Genomic DNA, 21,648 nt, shown 5'->3' with positions numbered 1-21,648 from the left:
AGACAGATCTGCATATCCTGACAGTGAATGAGAGAGAGATCTGTATGTCCTGACCAAGAGAGAGTGATCTGTATATCCTGACACAGTGAGAGAGAGAGGTCGGTATATCCTGACAGAAAGAGAGAGAGAGATCTATATATCCTGACAGTGAGAGAGAGACAGATCTGCATATCCTGACAGTGAATGAGAGAGAGATCTGTATGTCCTGACCAAGAGAGAGTGATCTGTATATCCTGACAGTGAGAGAGAGAGATCTGTATATCCTACAGTGAGAGAGAGAGAGAGAGAGATGTGTATATCCTGACAGTGTGAGAGAGAGACAGATCTGCATATCCAGACAGAGAGAGAGCAAGAGAGAATCTGTATATCCTGACAGAGAGAGAGAGAATCTGTATATCCTTACAGAGAGAATCTGTACGTCCTGACAGTGAGAGAGAGACAGATCTGCATATCCTTACAGTGAGAGAGAGAGAGAGAGAGATTGGTATATCCTGACAGTGAGAGAGAGATCTGTATGTCCTACAGTGAGAGAGAGAGATGTGTATATCCTGACAGTGAGAGAGAGACAGATCTGCATATTCCGACAGTGAGAGAGAGATCGGTATATCCTGACTGTGAGAGAGAGAGATCTGTATATTCTGACAGTGAGAGAGAGAAAGAGATCTGCATATACTGACACTGTGAGAGAAAGAGACCTGTATGTCCTGACAATGGGTGAGAGGGAGAGAGAGGGAGATCTGTATATTCTGACAGTGTGAGAGAGAAAGATCGGTATGTCCTGACTGAGAGAGAGAGAGAATCTGCATATCCCACAGAGAGAGCACGCGAGAGAGAATCTGTATATCCTGATAGTGAGAGAGAGACAGACCTGCATATTCTGACAGTGAGAGACAGACAGATCTGCATATCCTGGCAGTGAGAGTGAGAGAGAGATCGGTATATCCTGACAGAGTAAGAGAGCAATCTGTATGTCCTGACAGGGTGAGAGAGAGAGAGAGATCTGTATATCCTGATGGTGAGAGAGAGAGACAGATCTGCATATCCTGACAGTGAGTGAGAGAGATCTGTATGTCCTAACGGTGAGAGAGAGCAAGAGATCTGTATGTCCTATAGTGAGAGAGAGAGAGATGTGTATATCCTGACAGTGAGAGAGAGAAAGATCTGTATATCCTGACAGAGAGAGAGAGAAAGAGAGAGATCGGTATATCCTGACAGAGAGAGAGAGATCTGTATATTCTGACAGTGAGAGAGAGAGAGAGAGAAAGCGATCTGCATATCCTGACACTGTGAGAGAAAGAGACCTGTATGTCCTGACAATGGGTGAGAGCGAGAGAGAGGGAGATCTGTATATTCTGACAGTGAGAGAGAGAAAGATCTGTATATTCTGACTCTGTGCGTGTGTGTGTGAGAGAGAGAGAGAATCTGCATATCCTGACAGAGAGAGTGAGAGAGCGAGATCTGTATATCCTGACAGTGTGAGATGGAGATCTTATATCCTGACAGTGTGTGAGGGAGATCTGTATATCCTGGCATTGTGTGTGAGAGAGATCTGTATATCCTGACAGAGAGGGAGTGATCTGTATATTCTGACAGTGTGATAGAGAAAGATCTGTATACCCTGTCTCTGTGTGTGTGTGAGTGAGAGAGAGAGAGAGAAAATCTGCATATCCTGACAGAGAGTGAGAGAGCGAGATCTTATATCCTGACAGTGAGAGAGAGAGCGAGATTATATCTTGACAGTGAGAGAGAGACACATCTGCATATCCTGACAGTTTGTGTGCGAGAGAGATCTGTATATCCTGGCAGTGTGTGGGAGAGAGGTCTGTATATCCTGACAGAGAGAGAGAGAGAGAAAATCTGTACATCCTGACACAGAGAGAGAGAATCTGTATATCCTGACAGAGAGGGAGAGAATCTGTATATCCTGACAGAGAGAGAGAGAGAGATATCTATATATCCTGACAGAGAGAGAGAGAATCTGTATATCCTGACAGAGAGAGAGATCTGTATATCCTGACAGAGAGAGAGAATCTGTACATCCTGACAGAGAGAGAGAGAGAGATATCTATGTATCCTGACAGAGAGAGAGAATCTGTATATCCTGACAGTGAGAGACAGATCTCCATATCCTGACTGTGTGTGAGAGAGACAGATCTCTATATCCTGAGTCTGTGTGTGAGAGAGGGAGAGAGAGATCTCTGTTTACTGACAGTGAGAGAGAGTGGAATCTGTATATCCTGACAGTGTGAGGGAGAGAGGGATCTGTATATCCTGACAGTGAGAGAGAGAGAGAGAGAGAGAGAGAGAGAGCGAGAGAATCTGTACATCCTGACAGAGTGAGACATTCTGTACATCCTGACAGAGAGAGCAAATGTATGGCAAATGTAGATAGTTAGTGTCCACAAGTACATAGGCATGTTGATGAAATTGTTGGAGAGGTGACAATGAAATTCATTGGGGAGGAAAAGAAATGTTAAGTGTTCAATCACGGTCAAAAGAATGTGGAGAGAAGAAATAAAGTGAAGTATACAACTCTGGGTTGGGGTACAGTGGTGGTGCGGTGTGGGAGCAAGGGGTCTTTGATGTGCTGATGCATAAGTCATTGAAGGTAGCAGGGCCAATTGAAATAGTAGTTGACAGTGCATACTGTATCAAAGTGTTATTAATAAGGGCTAAGAAAAGAAGAGCAAGAGGTTATGATGGGCTTGCATGAGCCAATAGTTTGGCCTCAGCTGAAAGAATGCATCTGTTTCTATGCATGCTCTTCAAGTAGAATGTTAGGGTTTTGCAGAAAATGCAATAAAGATTTAGGAGAATGATTCCAGAGATGGGGATTTTCAGTGACGTAGGCAGATTAGAAAAGTTGGGGCAATTCTCCTTGAGAAAAGAAAGCTGAGAGGACAAGGAATCTGATGGAGACATTCTAAATGGTGATTATGGACAGAGTGGATTTGAAGAAACTGTTCCCACTTGTGAAAGGATTGAGAGTGATTGAGTTCAGATTCAAAATAAGCAAAAGAAGCAAACATAGTCTGAGAAAATCTGTTTTGTGCAATAAGTGCTTAAGGTCTGGAATGTGCTCCTGAGAATGTGGACTCGGCAAATTCAATAGAGGCTTTCAAAAGGGAATTGAATGTTTCTTTTTGAATAGCAATATTCATGCAGCAGAGTGGCACTATGTGATTTTCTCATTCATTGTTGGTGGGGAGAAAATTTGCTGAATGGCTTCAGTATGTGCATAGTAGTTCTGAGATTCTGTGCTGGGGAGGCAAAGCGTTCTTGCTGTTGATTGCAAACTGAAGTGGGTGGAAGTTGCAGTGTTTGTGGTTTATTGCTGCTGAGTACTTAAAGTTTCCAGTGAGCTGACTTGTTTTTCTGTAGCATCAGTTCTGTCTGGACCCTGAGCCCATTGCCATTAACTGTACAGCTTTCAACCATAATGGAAATCTGCTGGTGACTGGAGCTGCTGATGGCATCATCCGACTCTTTGGTAAGATAAACCTTTCTTTGTATTAGTAGTCAAAAGGTTGCCTTAAGTTTTAATATACAGGCCTGCTTGAACTGAACTTAACATTGAAGGGAGTGTAACCTCCTGCTGGTGTCCATTTATTCAGACAAGTGTTGGCCATTGTACCTTGCTGAATAGCTACCTAGCCACCCTCCAGAAAGGGCCACTTCATAGTGCTTCTCTGCATTAAACCTGTCGTCCTCTTTAAGCTATTACATAATCCAAAGCAGTGAGACTGGCTGGAACATTTCAGCTGACTGTAGTTGGTGAATTTAGCACTCAGGAGAATTATGGGGTTCTCATGGTGAGCTGATAGTGTCCATCTCTGAGCCAGGAGGATCACATTCAAGTACCACCTGTCGCAGGGGTGTATAATAACATCCCTGAGCAGGTTGATTAGAAAATACTACTGCAGAATTTGGTGTGGCTCTTCCTCACAAAAGCACTCAACCTTAGAATGAGCTGCTAGTGGAGATGGTGGAGGTAGGTACAATTCCAACACTGTGACTCGATTGGCCAATGGGGTGGAAATGATGTGAGTTTGAGTGGTTTGGCGTTTTCTTAAAATAGCTTCTGGCATATCTGCTCTCAGGTGGAGCAATTCCCCTCCAGGACATCCCAGATGGCATCCTATTTCAAGGACTGCAATACACAACAATGCTAGAACCCCTCCCCCACTCCCCCAACCAAGTCCTCACCTTCCAACCCACTAATCTCAGATACAACGCATTATCCACCACCATTTCCGTCACCTCCAATCAGACCTCACCACCAGAGATCTGCTTCCCTCCCCAGCTCTATCTGCGTTCTGCAGAAACCATTCCCTTCATGACTCCCTTGTTAGGTCCATGCCCTTCACCAACCCATTCCTCCACTCCTGGCACCTTGTCACTGCAAGAGATGTGAAACCTGTGCCCACACTCCCACCCCACCAAGGCCCAAAGGATTTTTTCACATCTGGCAGAGAATTTCTCGCACGTCCAAACACCTCATCTACTGTGTCCTTTGCTCTCTGTGGTCTCAGGGAGACAGGGCGCCAACTCATGGAAAGTTTCAGGGAACAAGCCTGGGACACACGCACCAAACAACCCCACCACCGTGGCCAACCACTTCAACTCTCCCTCCCACTCCATCAAGGACATGCAAGTCCTAGGCTGCCTCCTCTACCAAATCCAAGCCACCTAACGACTGGAGGAAGAATGCCTCATCTTCTGCCTTGGGACCCTTCAACCACACGGCATCAACATCAACTTTACTAGTTTCCTAAATCTCCTCTCCCCCCAACTCATGCCCAGACCCAACCCTCCAACTTAGCACAGTTCAAGAGGGCAGTGCCACGTGTCCATCTTCCTTCCCACCTATTCACTCCACCCTCCCCTCCAACCTATCACTGTCACCCCCCACCTGCATCTACCTATCACCTTGCCAGCTGCTCCACTCCCCCCATTTATCTCTCACCCCTTTCCTCCCCCCCCCCCAAACATTCCTGATAAAGTGCCTTTGCCCGAAACGTCTATTTTCCTGCTCCTCGTATGCTGCCTGACCTGCTGTGCTTTTCCAGCGCCACATCTCTTGACTCTGATCTCCAGCATCTGCAATGCTCACTTTCTTCTGGTTTGTACACCTGTCAATCCCAGTGTTGCGTGTCTTTCTAATTAAAGCAATCTTTTGAGAGAGATTTGTAGTGAGTCACCCAACCACTAACTCTCCATTCTCAAAAACCAGAGACTAACTTCTCGCTGTATTCCTTCCATTCTGAAGGTCTGCCGAATCAGTGTGCTTTATTTAATGTGTTTCAGACATGCAGCGGTATGACTGCGCCATAAGCTGGAATGCACATTCTGGGGAAGTTTATTCAGTTGAATTCAGCTATGATGAAAACTCAGTTTACAGCATCGGTGAAGATGGAAAGGTAATTGCATAGCTATCAGACAGGGAACTTGAATGGTGTGAGTGAACAATTCAGTCAGAGGGGCGGTAACACTTGGAACTCTACCTGTACTTCACTGTAGGATAATCCTGCTTCCTCCAGAGTCTTACCTTCCGTTTAATCAGAAATACTCTCCACATTCAGTTTTTCACAGTGGGGTGCATGCAAGAAGCTTCCAGTTAGACTTATTTGGAAGGATATGGTTGAGAGTCTGTGGTAGATGAGGTGCCAAGTCAGGGCAGGACTTGGAATGTAGGCTCCTGGTAAGTGTTGTTGAACAGCGAGACCCTGGAATGTAGGTCATAGTTCCTTGAAAGTAGAGTTGCAGGTAGATAGGACAGTGAAGAAGGCACTTGGTATGCTTGTCTTTATTGGTCAGTGCATTGAGTATAGGAGTTGGGAGGTCATGTTGTGGCCACTTGGTTAGGATATTGGCTAGGCCATTTTTGGAATACTGTGCAGTTCTGGTCTCTCTGATATACAAAAAGTGTTGTGAAGCTTGAAAGGGTTCAGAAAAGATGTCCAAGGATGTTACCAGGGTTGGAGGGTTTCACTTATAGGGAGAGGCTGAATAGGCTGGGGCTATTTTCTCTGGAGTGTCGGATGCTGAGGGGTGACCTTATAGAGGTTTATAAAATCATGAGGGGCATGGGTAGGGTAAATAGACAAGGTAGTCTTCTCTGGAGTGGGAGAGACCAAACCTAGAGCACATAGGTTTAAGGTGAGAGGGGAAAGATTTAAAAGGGACTGAAGGGTCAATGTTTTCACGCAGAGGGTGGTGTGTGTGTGGAATGAGTTGCCAAAGGAAGTGGTTACGAATGGTGCAACTACAACATGAATATGAAGGGTTTCGAGGGATAGGGGCCAAATGCTGGCAGATGGGACTAGATTTATCTAGGATAGCTGGTCAGCATGGACAATTTGGACCAAAGGGTCTATTTTGTGCTTGACATCTTTGACTCTTGTGTCTGTTGGTGAGTGGGTGTGCTTGAACATTTGGAGGATTGTTTCATTGATTAAGTTTAAAGTTTGTTGCAGCAAGTTGATTTGTGTATCCAATTAAGAGATATATAAGTTTTAATTAATCTGATGAGTTTGGCCTTTCATTTTTGATTCTCTTATTGATCCAGTTTATTCAATGGAACATCCATAAGAGCGGAGTCAAGGTTTCTGAATGCGAGATGCAGTCAGATGCTATCGGCCCGTTTGTCCTGTCTGGGTACAGTGGGTACAAGCAAGTTCAGGTGCCCCGTGGAAGACTATTTGCATTTGATTCAGAAGGGCACTATGTACTCACTTGTTCCTCCTCCGGTGGAATTATTCACAAGGTAAGGCTCAAACATCTGTATATGTAATGGAAATTTAGTTTACTTTCAGATTCTTCTGAAGAATCAGTTGATACTGTGATATGACTTCCTTACTACTTCATCCAGTAGCCATTTGTTCAGGTTTACAAATAACAGTGCACATGACAGACTGCCCAATATGAAACATTATAGCTGAGCATTGTTGCCTCAATTAAAATGTGTGCTTTCAACAAAAGTAATAATGTAACTATCAGGACTTGGATTTCTGGTTGTATGTTTCTTTGCCCTCCCATACCATAAGCACTGATCCTAACTGCAACCCTAGAATTCATGTCCTGCCATCAGTGGCATCTAATCTCGATGTTACTTTACAATTACCTTAGTATTATGATTCACTCTTGTGGTGAAATTACTCTTGTTCAGTGAACCATACAGAATGCTGAATAAAGTCTACCTGGAATACTGTATGCAGTTCTGGGTGCGACATATCAGGAAGGATGTATTGGTCTTGGTGCAGCACCGATTCAGTGCAATAATACCAGGGCTAAAAAGCTTACATTATGAGGACAGATTTTGCAAAGTACTTTCCCTTCAGTTGGGGTGGTCTGGGTATTTAGAAAGACAAAATAAGTTGATTAGGAATTATTTTCTCTGCTGGAGAACCCAGAACAAGAGCTCACTCGTTTCCTCCAATGACACTGCACGCTGACCGTTATTTCAGAGATGTGCAATTGATATTGGTGCATATTTGTCAGGTGAGGACATTATGAACTAGGAAACAATGGCAAATTGAGCATGACTGATCTATCAGAGCTGATTTATATCTTAATTCTCATCTAATTGAATAGAGAACAGGCTCAAGGGGCTGAGTGACTTACTCATATTTCTCTACTCCAATTGTATGATGCAGTTGCTGTAACTCTTACTGGGCTGAGTTATACTACCTCAAAGATGGAATTGAATTCTGACCAATTGGACTGTGTAGATAGATTATGGCGATGCCATTCCCATGATTGAGCAGTGGAGCAGGTTTGGTCAGGGTATGGAAGGGAAAGGATGACAGCAAATGAACATGTTAAGCCCAAGTGGATACAATGCACCACCTGAAACTATGGATGTAGAGAGCAGGTGAACAGGTAGTAAATGCTCAGCAAAGAGCAGTGAAAGCATTATTTTATACACATGCTCTAAAATTATAAGATTCTTGGGTGCCATTAGGTTAAAGTTTGCGCATGCTGTAATACATGTATAAATATTTCATTGGGGAGTAAAATTTATTGCTTAATCAGGCTGTTCCTTGCCCCAGAACACACCTCACGTATGTACAGCTCATTTGCAGGTTCCACCATCTGAGCCTTGTGTTTTAAAATACCACATTATAAAAGATCTTGAAGTAAGGGAGCACTTAGGAGGCAGCAATCATAATGTGGTAGAGTTCAGTCTGCAGTTTGAAAGAGAGAAGGCAAAATTGGATGTAATGGTGTTACAGTTAAATAAAGGTAATTACGGGGGCATGAGAGAGGAACTGACAAAAATTGACCTGAAGCAGAGCCTAGCGGGGAAGACAATAGAGCAACAATGGCAGGAGTTTCTGGGTGTAGTTGAGGATACAGTACAGAGGTTCATCCCAAAGAAAAGAAAGATTATCCGGGGGGAGGATTAGACAGCCATGGCTGACAAAGTAAGTTTGGAGATGTATCAAAGAAAAAGACAGAGCCTATAAAGTAGCCACGAGCACTGGGAAATCAGAAGATTGGGAAGGCTACAAAAACAAACAGAGGATGACAAAGGGAGAAATAAGGAAGGAGAGGATCAAATATGAAGATAGGCTAGCCAGTAATGTTAGAGATGATAGTAAAAGTTTCTTTCAATACATAAGAAACAAACAAGAGGCAAACATAGACAGTGGGGCATTCCAAATTGCTGCTGGAAGCCTAGTGATGGGAGATCAGGAAATAGCTGAAGAACTTAATAAGTACTTTGCATCAGTCTTCACAGTGGAAGACATGAGTAACATCCCAACAATTAAGGAAAGTCAGGGGGAGAATTGAGTATGACAGCCATTACAAAAGAGGAAGTGCTATAGAAAAGCTAAAAGGTCTAAAAATTGATAGATCTCCTAGCCCCAATGGGCTACATCCTAGAGTTCTGAGGGAGGTGGCTGAGGAAATAGCGGAGGCATTGGTTGTGATCTTTGAAAAGTCACTGGAGTTAGGGAAAGTCCCAGATGATTGGAAAATCACTGTTGTAACCCCCTTGTTCAAGAAAGGATCAAGAAAAAAGATGGAAAATTATAGGCAGATTAGCCAAACCTCGGTTGTTGGTAAAATTCTTGAATCCATCGTTAAGGATGAGATTTCTAAATTCTTGGAAGTGCAGGATCGGATTAGAAAAAGTCAGCATGGATTTAGTAAGGGGAGTTCATGCCTGACAAACTTGTTCGAATTCTTTGAAGAGGTAACAAGTAGGTTAGACCAGGGAAACCCAGTGGATGTTATCTATCTAGACTTCCAAAAGGCTTCTGATAAGGTGCCCCACAGGAGGCTGCTGAGTAAAGTGAGGGCTCATGGTGTTCGAGGTGAGCTACTGATATGGAATGGCTGTCTGACAGAAGGCAGAGAGTTGGGATAAAAAGTTCTTTGTCGGAATGGCAGCCAGTGACAAGTAGTGTCCCGTAGGATTTAGTGTTGGGGCCACAGCTGTTCACTTAATGCGATTAGATTAGATTCCCTACAGTGTGGAAACAGGCCCTTCGGCCCAACAAGTTCACACTGACCCTCCGAAGAGTAACCCACCCAGACCCATTTCCCTCTGACTAATGCACTGAACACTATGGGCAATTTAGCATGGCCAATCCACCTAACCTGCACATCTTTGGACTGTGGGAGGAAACTGGAGCACCCAGGGGAAACCACACAGACACAGGGAGAATGTGCAAACTCCACACAGACAGTCACCCGAGGCTGGAATCGAACCTGGGACCCTGGTGCTGTGAGGCAAGCAGCGCTAACCACTGAGCCACCATGCCGCCCCGTGAGCTGGATGAAGGGCCTGGAGGCATTCTGGCAAAGTTCGGCAAGGATACAAAATTAGGCAGATAGGCAGGTAGTACTGAGGTGGTGAGAAGGCTGCAGAAAGATTTAGACGGTTTAGGAGAATGGTCCAAGAAATGGCTGATTAAATCAACAAATGCGAGATCTTATACTTTGGGAAAAAGAATACAGGCATGGACTATGAGAAAATTCATAAAACCAAAGTACAAAGGGATCTGGGAATGCTAGTCCAGGATTCTCTAAAGGTTAAATTGCAGATTGAGTCTGAGATTAAGAAAGCAAATGTTTTGTTGTAATTTCTGTCAAGAATGTTGGAATATATAAGCAGTGATGTGCTTCTGAGATTTTAAAAAGCTCTAGTTAGGCCCCTTTAGAATACTGTGTCCAATTTTGGGCCTCAGACCTCCGGAACGATGCGTGTCCAGCAGAGATTCACAATGATGATCCCTGTTACGGTAGGCTGAGGATCCTGGGATTGTATTCATTAGATTTTGGTGGTTATGAGGAGATCTAATCGAAACTTATAAGATGGATAGAAAAAGTAAGCGCTGGGAAGTATTCTCCTTGAGGAGGGGAGACTGGGACTCATGGGCACAGCCTCACAATTAGAGGGGATCAATTTAGAACGGAAATGAGGACAGTTCTTCAGCCAGAGAGTGGTGGGCCTGTGGAATTCATTGCCAAGGAGCGCAGTGGAGGCTAGAACATTAAATGTTTTCAAGGCGGAGATTGATAAATTCTTGATCTTGCAAGGAATTAAGGGCTACCTGGAGAGTGCAGGTAAGTGGAGTTGAAATGCCCATCAGCCATGATTAAATGGCGGAGTAGACTCGATGAGCCAAATGGCCTTCCTTCCACTCCTATGTCCTACGGTCTTACATTCTTTGGATTTAGAACTGCATCATGACTCTCTGCCACATGGCATATGGTGACAGTGTGATGGCGTGCAAGTGCACAGTGCTATGCAACATATTGGTGACCATGTGATCAGCCAAATCAACTATGCGGCACTGCACATGACCATCATATTGTGTGCCACATGGCATATGGTTACAGAGTGGTGGTGTCCACTGATAGTAGCAGGGTAGTCATGAGTAACAGTAACAGAGTACTTGTTATGGGGTCTTTAACTTTCCAAATATTGATTGGAAATACTAAAGTTCAAGTATGTTAGATGGGTCAGGTTTTGACCAATGTGTGCAGGATGGTTTCCTGACATAGTATGTAGACAAGCCAACAAAGGGGCAAAGCTGTATTGGATTTGGTACTGGGTAATGAACCTGGCCGGGTGTTAGATTTGGAGGTAGGTGAGCACTTTGGTGATAGTGACCACAATTCGGTCATGTTTACTTTAACAATGGAAAAGGATAGGTATTTAACACAGGGAAAGAGTTATTACTGGGGGAAAGGTAATTATGATACAATTTGGCAAGATTTAGGATGCACAGGATGGGGAAGGAAACTGCACGGAATGGGCACAATTGAAATGTGGAGCCTCTTAAATGAGCAGCTACTGCGTGTCCTTGATAAGTGTGTACCGGTCAGGCCAGGAGGATGTTGTCAAGCGAGGGAGCCATGGTTTACTAAAGAAGTTGAATCTCTTGTCAAGAAGAAAGCTTATGTTACGATGGGATGTGAAGGCTCAGTTAGGGCACTTGAGAGTTATAAGTTAGCCAGAAAAGACCTAAAGAGAGAGCTAAGAAGATTCAGGAGAGGACATGAGAAGTTATTGGCAGAAAGGATCAAAGAAAACCTTAAGGTTTTCAAAAGAAATACCGGGAATAAAAGAATGACAAGAGTAAGATTAGGGCCAATCAAGCATAGTAATGGGAAGTTGTGCATGGAGTCTGAGGAGATGTGGACGTGCTAAATGAATATTTTTCCTCAGTATTCACACTGGGAAAAGACAATGTGGTTGAGGAGAATTCTGAGATACAGGCTACTAGACTAGGCAGTATTGAGGTTCACAAGGAGGAGGTGTTAGCAATTCTGGAGGGTGGAAAATAGGTAAGTCCCCTGGGCCAGATGGGATTTATCCTAGGATTCTCTGGGAAGCCAGGAGGAGATTGCCGAGCCTTTGGTTTTGATCTTTATGTCGTCATTCCCTACAGGAATATTGCCAGAAGACAGGAACAGAGCAAATGTTGTCCCCTTGTTCAAGAAGGGGAGTAGAGACAACCCTGGAAATTATAGACCTATGAGCCTTACTTTGGTTGTGGGTAAAGTGTTGGAAAGGGTTATAACAGATAGGATTTATAATCATCTGGAGAGGAATAAGTTGATTAGGGCCAGTCAACACGGTTTTGTGAAGGGTCGTGTCTCACAAACCTTAAGTTCTTTGAGATGGTGACCAAATAGGTGGATGAAAGTAAAGTGGTTGATGTGGTGTATATGGATTTCAGTAAGGCATTTGAAAAGGTTCCCCAGGGTAGGTGGTTTAGCAGTTTGGATCAGAAATTATCTAGCTGAAAGAAGATAGAAGCTGGTGATTGGTGGAAAATTTTCAACCTGGAGTTCAGTTACTAGCGGTGAACCTCAAGGATCTGTTTTGGGGCCACTGCTGTTTGTAATTTTTATAAATGACCGAGATGAGGGCATAGAAGGATATATTAGTAAATTTGTAGATGACACTAAGGTCGGTGGAGTTGTGGATAGTGCTGAAGGATGTTGCAGGTTACAGAGGAACATAGATAAGCTGCAGAGCTGGGTTGAGAAGTGGCAAATGGAGTTTAATGCAGAAAAGTGTGATGTAATTCACTTTGGAAGGACTAATAGGAATAAAGTACAGGCCTTTCGGCCCTTAATGTTGCACCAACCTGCAAAATTAATCTGATGCCCATCTAACCTATACTGTTGCATTATCCATATGTATGTCCAATGTCCCTTTAATTGCCCTTCACGTCGGCAAGTTACAGACAGGCCGTTCCACCTCCCTACTACTCTCTGAGTAAAGAAACTACTACTAATATCTGTCCTAAGTCTATCACCCCTCAATTTAAAGCTATGTCCCCTCGTGTTAGCTGCCTTTATCTGAGGAAAAAGGCTCTCCCTGCCCACCCTATCTAACCCTCTGATTATCTTATACGTCTCAATTAAGTCATCTCTCAATCTTCTTCTCTCCTTATTCTCGGTTCCCTCAGCCTTTCCTCGTGAGACCTTCCTTCCATACCAGGCAACATTCTAGTAAATCTCCTCTGAACCCTTTGCAAAGCTTCCACATTCTGCCTATAATGCGGTGACCAGAATTGCATTGCAATACTCCAGATACGGTCTTACCAGTGTCTTGTACAGCTGAAGCATGACCTCATGGCTCCGAAACTCAATCACTCTACTAATAAATGCCAACCCACCATATGCCTTCTTAACAACTCCTGGGTGGCAACTTTCAGGGATTTATGCACCTGGACACCGAGATCTCTGTTCATCTACACTGCCAAGAATTTTACTGTTAGCCCAGTACTCTGCATTCCTGTTACTACTTCTGAAGTGAATGACCTCACATTTTTTCGTATTAAACTCCATTTGCCACTTCTCAACCCAGCTCTCCATTTTATCTATGCCTCTCTCTAACCCACAACATCCTTTAGTGTGATCCATGACTCTGCCTACCCTAGTGTGATCCGCAAATTTTCTACATCAGATTCCAGATCATTTATAAAACTGACAAACAGCAGTGGCCCCAAATTGGATCCTTGTGGCACACCACTGGCAATTGAGCTCCAGGATGAATATTTCCCATCAACCACCACCCTCTGTCTTCTTTCATCTAGCCAATTTCTGATCCAAATGTTAAATCACCTTCAATCCCGAAACTCCTTATTTTGTGCATGGGGAACCTTATCAAATGCCTTCCTTCAACCGCCTTACCTTCATTCACCTGTTTGGTCACCTTCTCAAAGAACTCAATAAGGTTAGTGAGGCATGACCTCCCCTTTACAGAAGTGTTAACTATTCCCCAATCAAATTATGTCTTTCCAGATGATTATAAATCCTATCTCTTACAACCTTTGCCAACATCTTACCCACAACCGAAGTAAGGTTCACTGGCCTATAATTACCAGGCTTGTCCCGACTCTTCTTAAACAAACAACGTTTGCGATCCTCCAGTCTTCTGGCATTATTCCTGTCGACAATGATGACATAAATTGGTTAGTGGTTAGCATTGCTGCCTCACAGCGCCAGAGTCCCGGGTTCAATTCCCGCCTCAGGCAACTGTCTGTGTGGAGTTTGCACATTCTCCCCGTGTCTGTGTGGGTTTCCTCCAGGTGCTCCAGTTTCCTCCCACAGTAAAGGTGTGCAGGTCAGGTGAATTGGCCATGCTAGATTGCCCGTAGTGTTAGGTAAGGGGTAAATATAGGGGTATGGGTGGGTTGCGCTTCAGCGGGTCAGTGTGGACTTTTGGGCTGAAGGGCCTGTTTCCACACTGTAATGTAATCTAATCATAAAGATCAAAGCCAAAGACTCTGCAATCTCCTCCCTAGCTTCCCAGAGAATCCGAGGATAAATCCCATCTGGTCCCGGAGTCTTATCTCTTCAGATCTTCCAAAATTGCTAAAACCTCCTCTTTGTCAACCTCAATCCCATCTAATCTTATAGTCTGTATCTCCATATTCTCAGTAACACTGCCCTTTTACAATGTGAATGCTGATGAAAAGTATCCATTTAAGTGCTTTCCCTATGTCCTCAGCTTCCCCACACAACTTTTCACTACTATCTTTGATCAGCCCTAATCTTACTCTAGTCATTCTTTTATTCCTGATGTACCTATAGAAAGTCTTAAGGTTGTCCTTGATCCTATCTGCCAACTTCTCATATCCCCTCCTGGCTCTTCTTAGCCCTCTCTTTCGATCTTTTCTGGCTAACTTATAGCTCTGAAGACCCCTAACTGAGCCTTCACGCCTCATCCTCACATAAGCCTTCCTCTTCCTAGAGCTTCAACTTCTTTAGTAAACCATGGCTCCCTCTCTCGACAACTACCTCCCTGCCTGATTGGTATATACTTCTCAAGGACCCGTAGTAGCTGTTCCTTGAATAAGCTCCACATTTCAATTGTGTCCATCCCCTGCAGTTTCCTTCCCCATCCTATGCATCCTAAATCTTGCCTAATCGCATCATAATTGCTTTCCCTGCAGTATATACCTTTCCCTGCCCATTGCTATTGTAAACATAACCGAGTTATGGTCACTATTGCCAAAGTGCTCCCCTACCTCCAAATCTGGCCAGGTTCATTCTCCAGTTCCAAATCCAATATAGCACCGCCCCTTGTTGGCCTGCCTACATACTGTGTCAGTATGTAGTCGGTAAGAGTACCGTGCTATTAGTGAGATTCCTGATAGTGTAGATGAGCAAAGAGATCTTGGTGTCCATGAACATAGTTCCTTGAAAGTTGCCAACCAAGTTGATAGGATTGTTCAGAAGGCATACGGTGTGTTAGTTTTTATTGGTAGAGAGGTTGAGTTTCGGAGCCACAAGGTCATGTTGCAGCTATACAAAACTCTGGTGCGGCCGCACTTGGAGTATTGCGTACAGTTCTGGTCACTGCATTATCGGAAGGATGTGGAACCCTTGGAAACGGTTCAGAGGAAATTTACTAGGATGTTGCCTGGTATGGAGGGAGAGTCTTATGAGGAAAGGCTGAGGGACTTGAGGCTGTTTTCATTAGAGAGCAGAAAGTTGAGAGGTGACTTAGACAATAGACAATAGGTGCAGGAGTAGGCCATTCAGCCATTCGAGCCTGCACTGCCATTCAATATGATCATGGCTGATCATTCCTAATCAGTATCCTCTTCCTGCCTTATCTCCATAACCCTTGATTCCACTATCTTTGAGAGCTCTATCCAACTCTTTCTTAAATGAATCCAGAGACTGGGCCTCCACTGCCCTCTGGCGCAGAGCATTCCACACAGCCACCACTCTCTGGGTGAAGAAGTTTCTCCTCATCTCTGTCCTAAATGGTCTACCCCGTATTTTTAAGCTGTGTCCTCTGGTTCAGTGGAAATATGTTTCCTACTGCCAGAGTGTCCAATCCTTTCGTAATCTTATATGTCTCAATTAGATCCCCTCTCAGTCTTCTAAACTCAAGGGTATACAAGCCCAGTTGCTTCAGTCTTTTAGTGTAAGGTAATCCTGCCATTCCAGGAATTGACCTCGTGAACCTACGCTGCACTCCCTCAATAGCCAGAATGTCTTTCCTCAAATTTGGAGACCAGAACTGCACACAGTACTCCAGGTGCGGTCTCACCAGGGCCCTGTACAGCTGCAGAAGCACCTCTTTGCTTATATACTCAATCCCTCTTGTTATGAAGGCCAGCATGCTATTAGCCTTCTTCACTATCTGCTGTACCTGCATGCTTACCTTCATTGACTGGTGTACAAGAACACCCAGATCTCTCTGTACTGCCCCTTTACATAAATTGATTCCATTGACTTAATTGAGACATATATGATAATCAGAGGGTTAGATAGGGTGGACAGTGAGAGCCTTTTTCCTCGGATAGTGATGGCCAGCATGAGGGGACACAGCTTTAAATTGAGGGGTGATAGATATCAGAGGTAGTTTCTTTACTCAGAGTAGTAGGGACGTGAAATGCACTGCCTGCAACTGTAGTAGACTCGCCAAGTTTAAGTGCATTTAAATGGTCATTGGATTAACATATGGATGAAAATGGAATAGTGTAGGATAGATGGGCTTCAGATTGGTTCAACAGGATGGTGGAACATCGGGAGCCGATGGGCCTGTACTGTGCTGTAATGTTCTATGTTCTGTGACACTGTGCCCACACCGCAAATGGTGATAGTGTTGTGTCCATGGCCATACTGTGCATGGCACAACAACCTGAGAATGGGGTATTTACATTTGTTTCCTCAAAAAGCCAGCAATAGGAGTACAAAACTATATATATCGTGATGATGTATAACACAGAACCCCTGTATGAGATTCACTAAGCAGTTTGTCTCATTGACTGTCCACAGTACAAATAAGCCCAGGAGTAAGCCATTTCAGCCATTCATCAATTTCTATCACATCCAAAAATATTTGGCAAGTGTAGTTACATGCAGCAGTAATAATGTGCCTAGCTTTTGCTAATTGATGTAATTGATCTGTAGCTAACAGACCTTTTGAAAAAGGCAAGTCTGGATTACAAGGGTTTGAATACCTTTACATTTATCTTGGTATTTGGTTCCTGATAGTTACTTCTCTTTCATCAGTCAATGTTTTACAAACTTGAAAGGTTTAAGTCTAATTTATAATTCACTTTTTCACTAATTCCCTTGTGACGCCAGGGTGATCTATCGATTCTAACTGGTCGAGACAGGTTAGATGCAGAAATGATATTCCTGATTCTTCACCCAGAGTGTGGTGAGCCTGTGGAATTCATTACTACTGAATGCCAGACCATTGTATGATTTCAAGAATGAGTTAGGTTTTGCTGTATGGGGAGAAAGCGGGAACAGGCTACTGAGTTGGATGATCAGCCATAATCAATGAATGGCAGAGCAGACTCAATAGTCTATTCCTCCTCTTCCTATTCGTATAAACCATTTCACATTTTTCATAATTCTTGCTACTTTTCTACTCCAACATCTCCATATTTGGGCACATTGGACAAATCCAGATGGTGGGAAGTGCGGAGAGGAGGAATGGGTGAGTTAGAAGTAGCTGAGTGGAAGGGGAGGCATGAGCGAGTCAATGCGAGGATGAGTACAGATGAACAGTATAAGTGAGTGGATGTTGCAGAAATGGGTTGAGAAGGTGGGTATGTGTGTGGCCGAGAGAAAGAAACTGGTTTTAATAGGTATGTGGAATTAAGGGGGAATAGGGCTTAACTGAGTCTTCTGTTACCATGGAAAATTAAGAGTTTAGCTGAATCCTACCTGAGTATGTTAAATAACATGATTTGCAGAGTACTGAATTTTTTTCATGTTTATTATGTCCTATTTTCTTGATCTATAATACTTTAATATACAAAATATTCCTCTGCTACTTTATTGCTGTTCTGGTTTTTCCAGAGTTGTTAATTTTCAAAAGTTTTCACATATTTATTCATGGGACATGGACATTACTGACAAGACCAGATTTTCTTGCCCAACCTTAATTACCCTTGAGAAAATGGTGCTGAAATAAAATATGATTTTTATGAAGCTTCACCTTCAGTCTCTAGCTGCACTGATTGCAGTAATGCTGAGTTCACTTTGGTAATTTGATAGTAATGCATTGGTGTACATACTTGATTGTTATAGAAGGTAAACGAAGGGAAAATGGCATATTTGAAATAGCCTCATCGCATTTGATAAAGATTTACAAATACATGATTCCTTTGTAAATAAAAAAAGAAAAAATGTTTCAGATTTTTTTTCCTTTGGCCTTTCCTATTTCTATGTCCTGTCCTAACGGTGTGGTTATGTTTTCAAGTGATCTTTTAGATTTGGCCATTTGTAAATGAATACTATATGTGATTTTTGTATGTGAGATTCTATCTTTTGCTAAATTTTTGAGATGAAAATCCTATTTTCTTTCAACATATGCTTGCAGAAACAAATTCCTGTTGTTTTGGTTAATCTGTACTGGGGCTAACACTTCATGGGGATAGGCAAAAGTTGATACAGGAATAAACAAGACTCTAGATTCAGTTGTTCTGTTGACTGCAGTATGCGTTTTGTCTTCTAGCTGACAAATTCAGAGCAAATTTTGGAGCCTTGCCTGTCACTTGGAGGTCATCGAGCACCAGTGGTCACTGTCGATTGGTGCACTGCAATGGATTGTGGGACATGCCTTACAGCATCCATGGATGGGAGGGTTAAGCTGACAACTCTACTAGCCCAAAAAGCATGAATGGAAAACCGTTAAGACTGAAGCTACACTTTGGCTGACTGATTGACATTGCCTCATTAGCAAGATGCAGGGCATTGCAATACTGTGCTTCCAATTCAATCTGTGTAAATATGTGAAAGTTTCACTAACCAAATGATTCCAATATTTTGCTGCATTCCCTCCAGTTACGTACCTCTCTATTGTCTGGCTAACTACTTTTTATATGAAAGCCATTTCTGTTATAGTCTCATTTTTAAAATTTCACTTCAAGAACAGCATATTGTGGATGACAGGGCCAGAGTTACTGTACTGTCTCAGCTTGATTATTTAAATATATTGTGGCCTGGGCACCCCTTTAATAGTAGCTGTCACCTCTTCTGTCACAATAATGGAACATGTCCTCAGGATGAGCAAATGTGCTGCCTTTTAAACTCTTGTCACACTATTGTGACATGAGTTGTATGTAATGTTTTGTGGTTCTACCATGTGCTGGCCATTTTAGGACCCAATTCAACCATAGATTCATGGGCAAGATCTTTGTTAGCTTTGCTAATCTAAGATGGAACAGTTGTTTGATACAACACCTCAATTTAGTGCCTTTGGTAGAAGGTTCAATGTTGTCTAACATCTTACTTCTGTGATATCGATTACCATCTAGTGGACTGTTTTTGCATTTTTTGTTTGTGCACAAGATCTGGGCAAACTATAAGGTTTCATGGTTAGGTATGCTGCAGATGCTCTCAATAGCTTCATGGTAACCTCATGGGCTTGCAGGATCATACATAAGAAGGAAACGTGAACAAAATAAACCTGATCCAGAAGTATTCACATTTTTATTTGCATGACTTTGTGATATATGCCTCACTTTGTCTTAGTTGAGAATTAAAGTGTAACAACCTGCTTGGAGGACTTTGTAAATACTCTTAACTGGTAATGTAGTTTTATCAAATGTGCACAAATAGAAGAAACACTGTTTACTCAAATGTAAGAGGATGTAGTGGTGCAGAGTTTCAATTTCTACCAACAAAAACTTGAACAAATTTCTATCTTTGCTGTGCTGTATTCATATACTGTATATACTCATGTATGGGTTGACCCTTACTTTGGCCAAATCACTTTGTATTTTCCATATATCTCGCGTATAAATCGACCCTAGTTCTTTACAGTTACTGATCCACATTTATAAGTCAGTGTGCTTGCCTATTGCGCTCCACACCGGCTTTCCAGTCTGCTGGTCGTACCGCTCCGTTCTAGGTCTTTTGTCTACTGGCCATCACGCTCGACGCAAGGTTTTCAGAGTTACTGTAATCTGCGAGTTAGTTTCCATGTTTTCAGTTAGCCACAGCCTACTGGCGTCAATGTAATACAGAGAGCGTTCAGGGACTGGGGGCTGCCTTGAAGATGAGTTTCCCTTTTTAAATGACCACATAGATATTGAGTTATTTGTGATTGTCTTTCTCTCACTAGTACTTAAGATCTTATTGTGGTTCTGTTCGCCGAGCTGGGAATTTGTGTTGCAGACGTTTTGTCCTCTCTCTAGGTGACATCCTCGGTGCTTGGGAGCCTCCTGTGAAGCGCTTCTGTGATCTTTCCTCCGGCATTTGTAGTGGTTTGTATCTGCCGCTTCCGGTTGTCAGTTCCAGCTGTCCGCTGCAGTGGTCAGTATATTGGGTCCAGGTCGATGTGCTTATTGATTGAATCTGTGGATGAGTGATTTGCCACTAGGAATTCCCTGGCTGTTCTGTTTGGCTTGTCCTATAATAGTACTGTTGTCCCAGTCGAATTCATGTTGCTTCTCATCTGCGTGTGTGGCTACTAAGGATAGCTGGTCGTGTCGTTTCATGACTAGTTGGTGTTCATGGATGCGGATCGTTAGCTGTCTTCCTGTTTGTCCTATGTAGTGTTTTGTGCAGTCCTTATACATTGTATAGGTGTTCTTCCTCTTTTTGCAGTTCTGGTGTACTGCAGTGTGTTGTGGCCCTTTTGAACAGTGTCTTGATGCAACTTCTTTTGTGTGTTGGGTGTGTTTTGTGTGTGCTTTCATAGTTTAGGACTTGACAACCGGAAGCGGCAGATTCAAACCACTACAAATGCCGGAGGAAAGATCACAGAAGCGCTTCACAGGGGGCTCCCAAGCACCGAGGATGTCACCTAGACAGGGGACAAAACGTCGGCAACACAAATTCCCAGCTCGGCGAACAGAACCACAACAAAGAGCACCCGAGCTACAAATCTTCTCACAGACTTTGAACTTAAGATCTTATTACTACTCGAAGATGAAATACAAATGATAATCAAGACATGAATGCAAACTCTTTTATTCACCTTGAGTCCTATACTCAACCACAGTAGATGTTACCTATATAGTATTGGAAGTATTATAATTGTTTTAGTACTTTGTACTTTATTTTGTTTAACTTTGCTAATATCTTGTTTTCCCAAAACATCGATTCTCCTGCTCCTCAGATGCTGCCTGGCCTGCTGTGTTTTTCCAGCACCACATTTTTCAACTCTGGTCTCCAGCATCTGCAGTCCTCACTTTTTCCTAATATCCTGTTTGTCCATTTTTTGACGTGTGTCAAGCATCCCCTCGGAAACAATCCCTCATGAATAAGTTGAACCTCTGTTTGTTTGTGAGGTACATGGAACATTCCTTGTTTTGATCTTATTCAAGTGCCTCTCCACAACTTTTTCTCTGGTACATCCCAGGTGGCAGGGTCACTCAGTGGTTAGCACTGCTGTCTCACAGCACCAGGTACCCAGGTTTGAATCCTGCCTCGGGCGATTATCTGTATGGAGTTTACAGATTCTCCCTATGTCGTCTTGGGTTTCCTTCGGCTGCTCCGGTTTCCTCCCACAATCCAAAGATGTGCAGGTTAAATTGTCCTTAGTGTTAGGTGTAAATATAGGATAGGGGAATGGGTCTGGGTGGGTTACTCTTCGGAAGGTCAGTGTGGACCTGTTGGGCTGAAGGACCTGTTTCCATACTATAGGGAATCTAATCTATATATGACATCATTGGTGCTACTTTTCTCATT

At 43.2% G+C, this 21,648-nt stretch overlaps 1 protein-coding gene across 1 annotated transcript in view; it reads left to right on the top strand.

Moving 5' to 3' along the window:
- wdr91 (WD repeat domain 91) overlaps positions 1-19,516 on the top strand; it is a 92,635-nt gene extending 73,119 nt beyond the window's left edge. Inside the window, exons 12-15 of the mRNA XM_043716259.1 lie at positions 3,382-3,490; positions 5,308-5,420; positions 6,569-6,766; positions 18,467-19,516. Coding sequence (XP_043572194.1) covers positions 3,382-3,490; positions 5,308-5,420; positions 6,569-6,766; positions 18,467-18,631 — 585 coding nt within the window. The 3' untranslated portion in view covers positions 18,632-19,516. The remainder of the gene's footprint in view (positions 1-3,381; positions 3,491-5,307; positions 5,421-6,568; positions 6,767-18,466) is intronic.
- Positions 19,517-21,648: the final 2,132 nt, after the last annotated feature.

Source organism: Chiloscyllium plagiosum, chromosome 26, assembly GCF_004010195.1.
Source record: "Chiloscyllium plagiosum isolate BGI_BamShark_2017 chromosome 26, ASM401019v2, whole genome shotgun sequence".
In the NCBI taxonomy this organism is placed as follows: Eukaryota; Metazoa; Chordata; class Chondrichthyes; order Orectolobiformes; family Hemiscylliidae; genus Chiloscyllium; species Chiloscyllium plagiosum.
The sequence above is the reverse complement of the archived record's forward strand: the minus strand, read 5'-3'. Positions and strand labels throughout refer to the sequence as shown.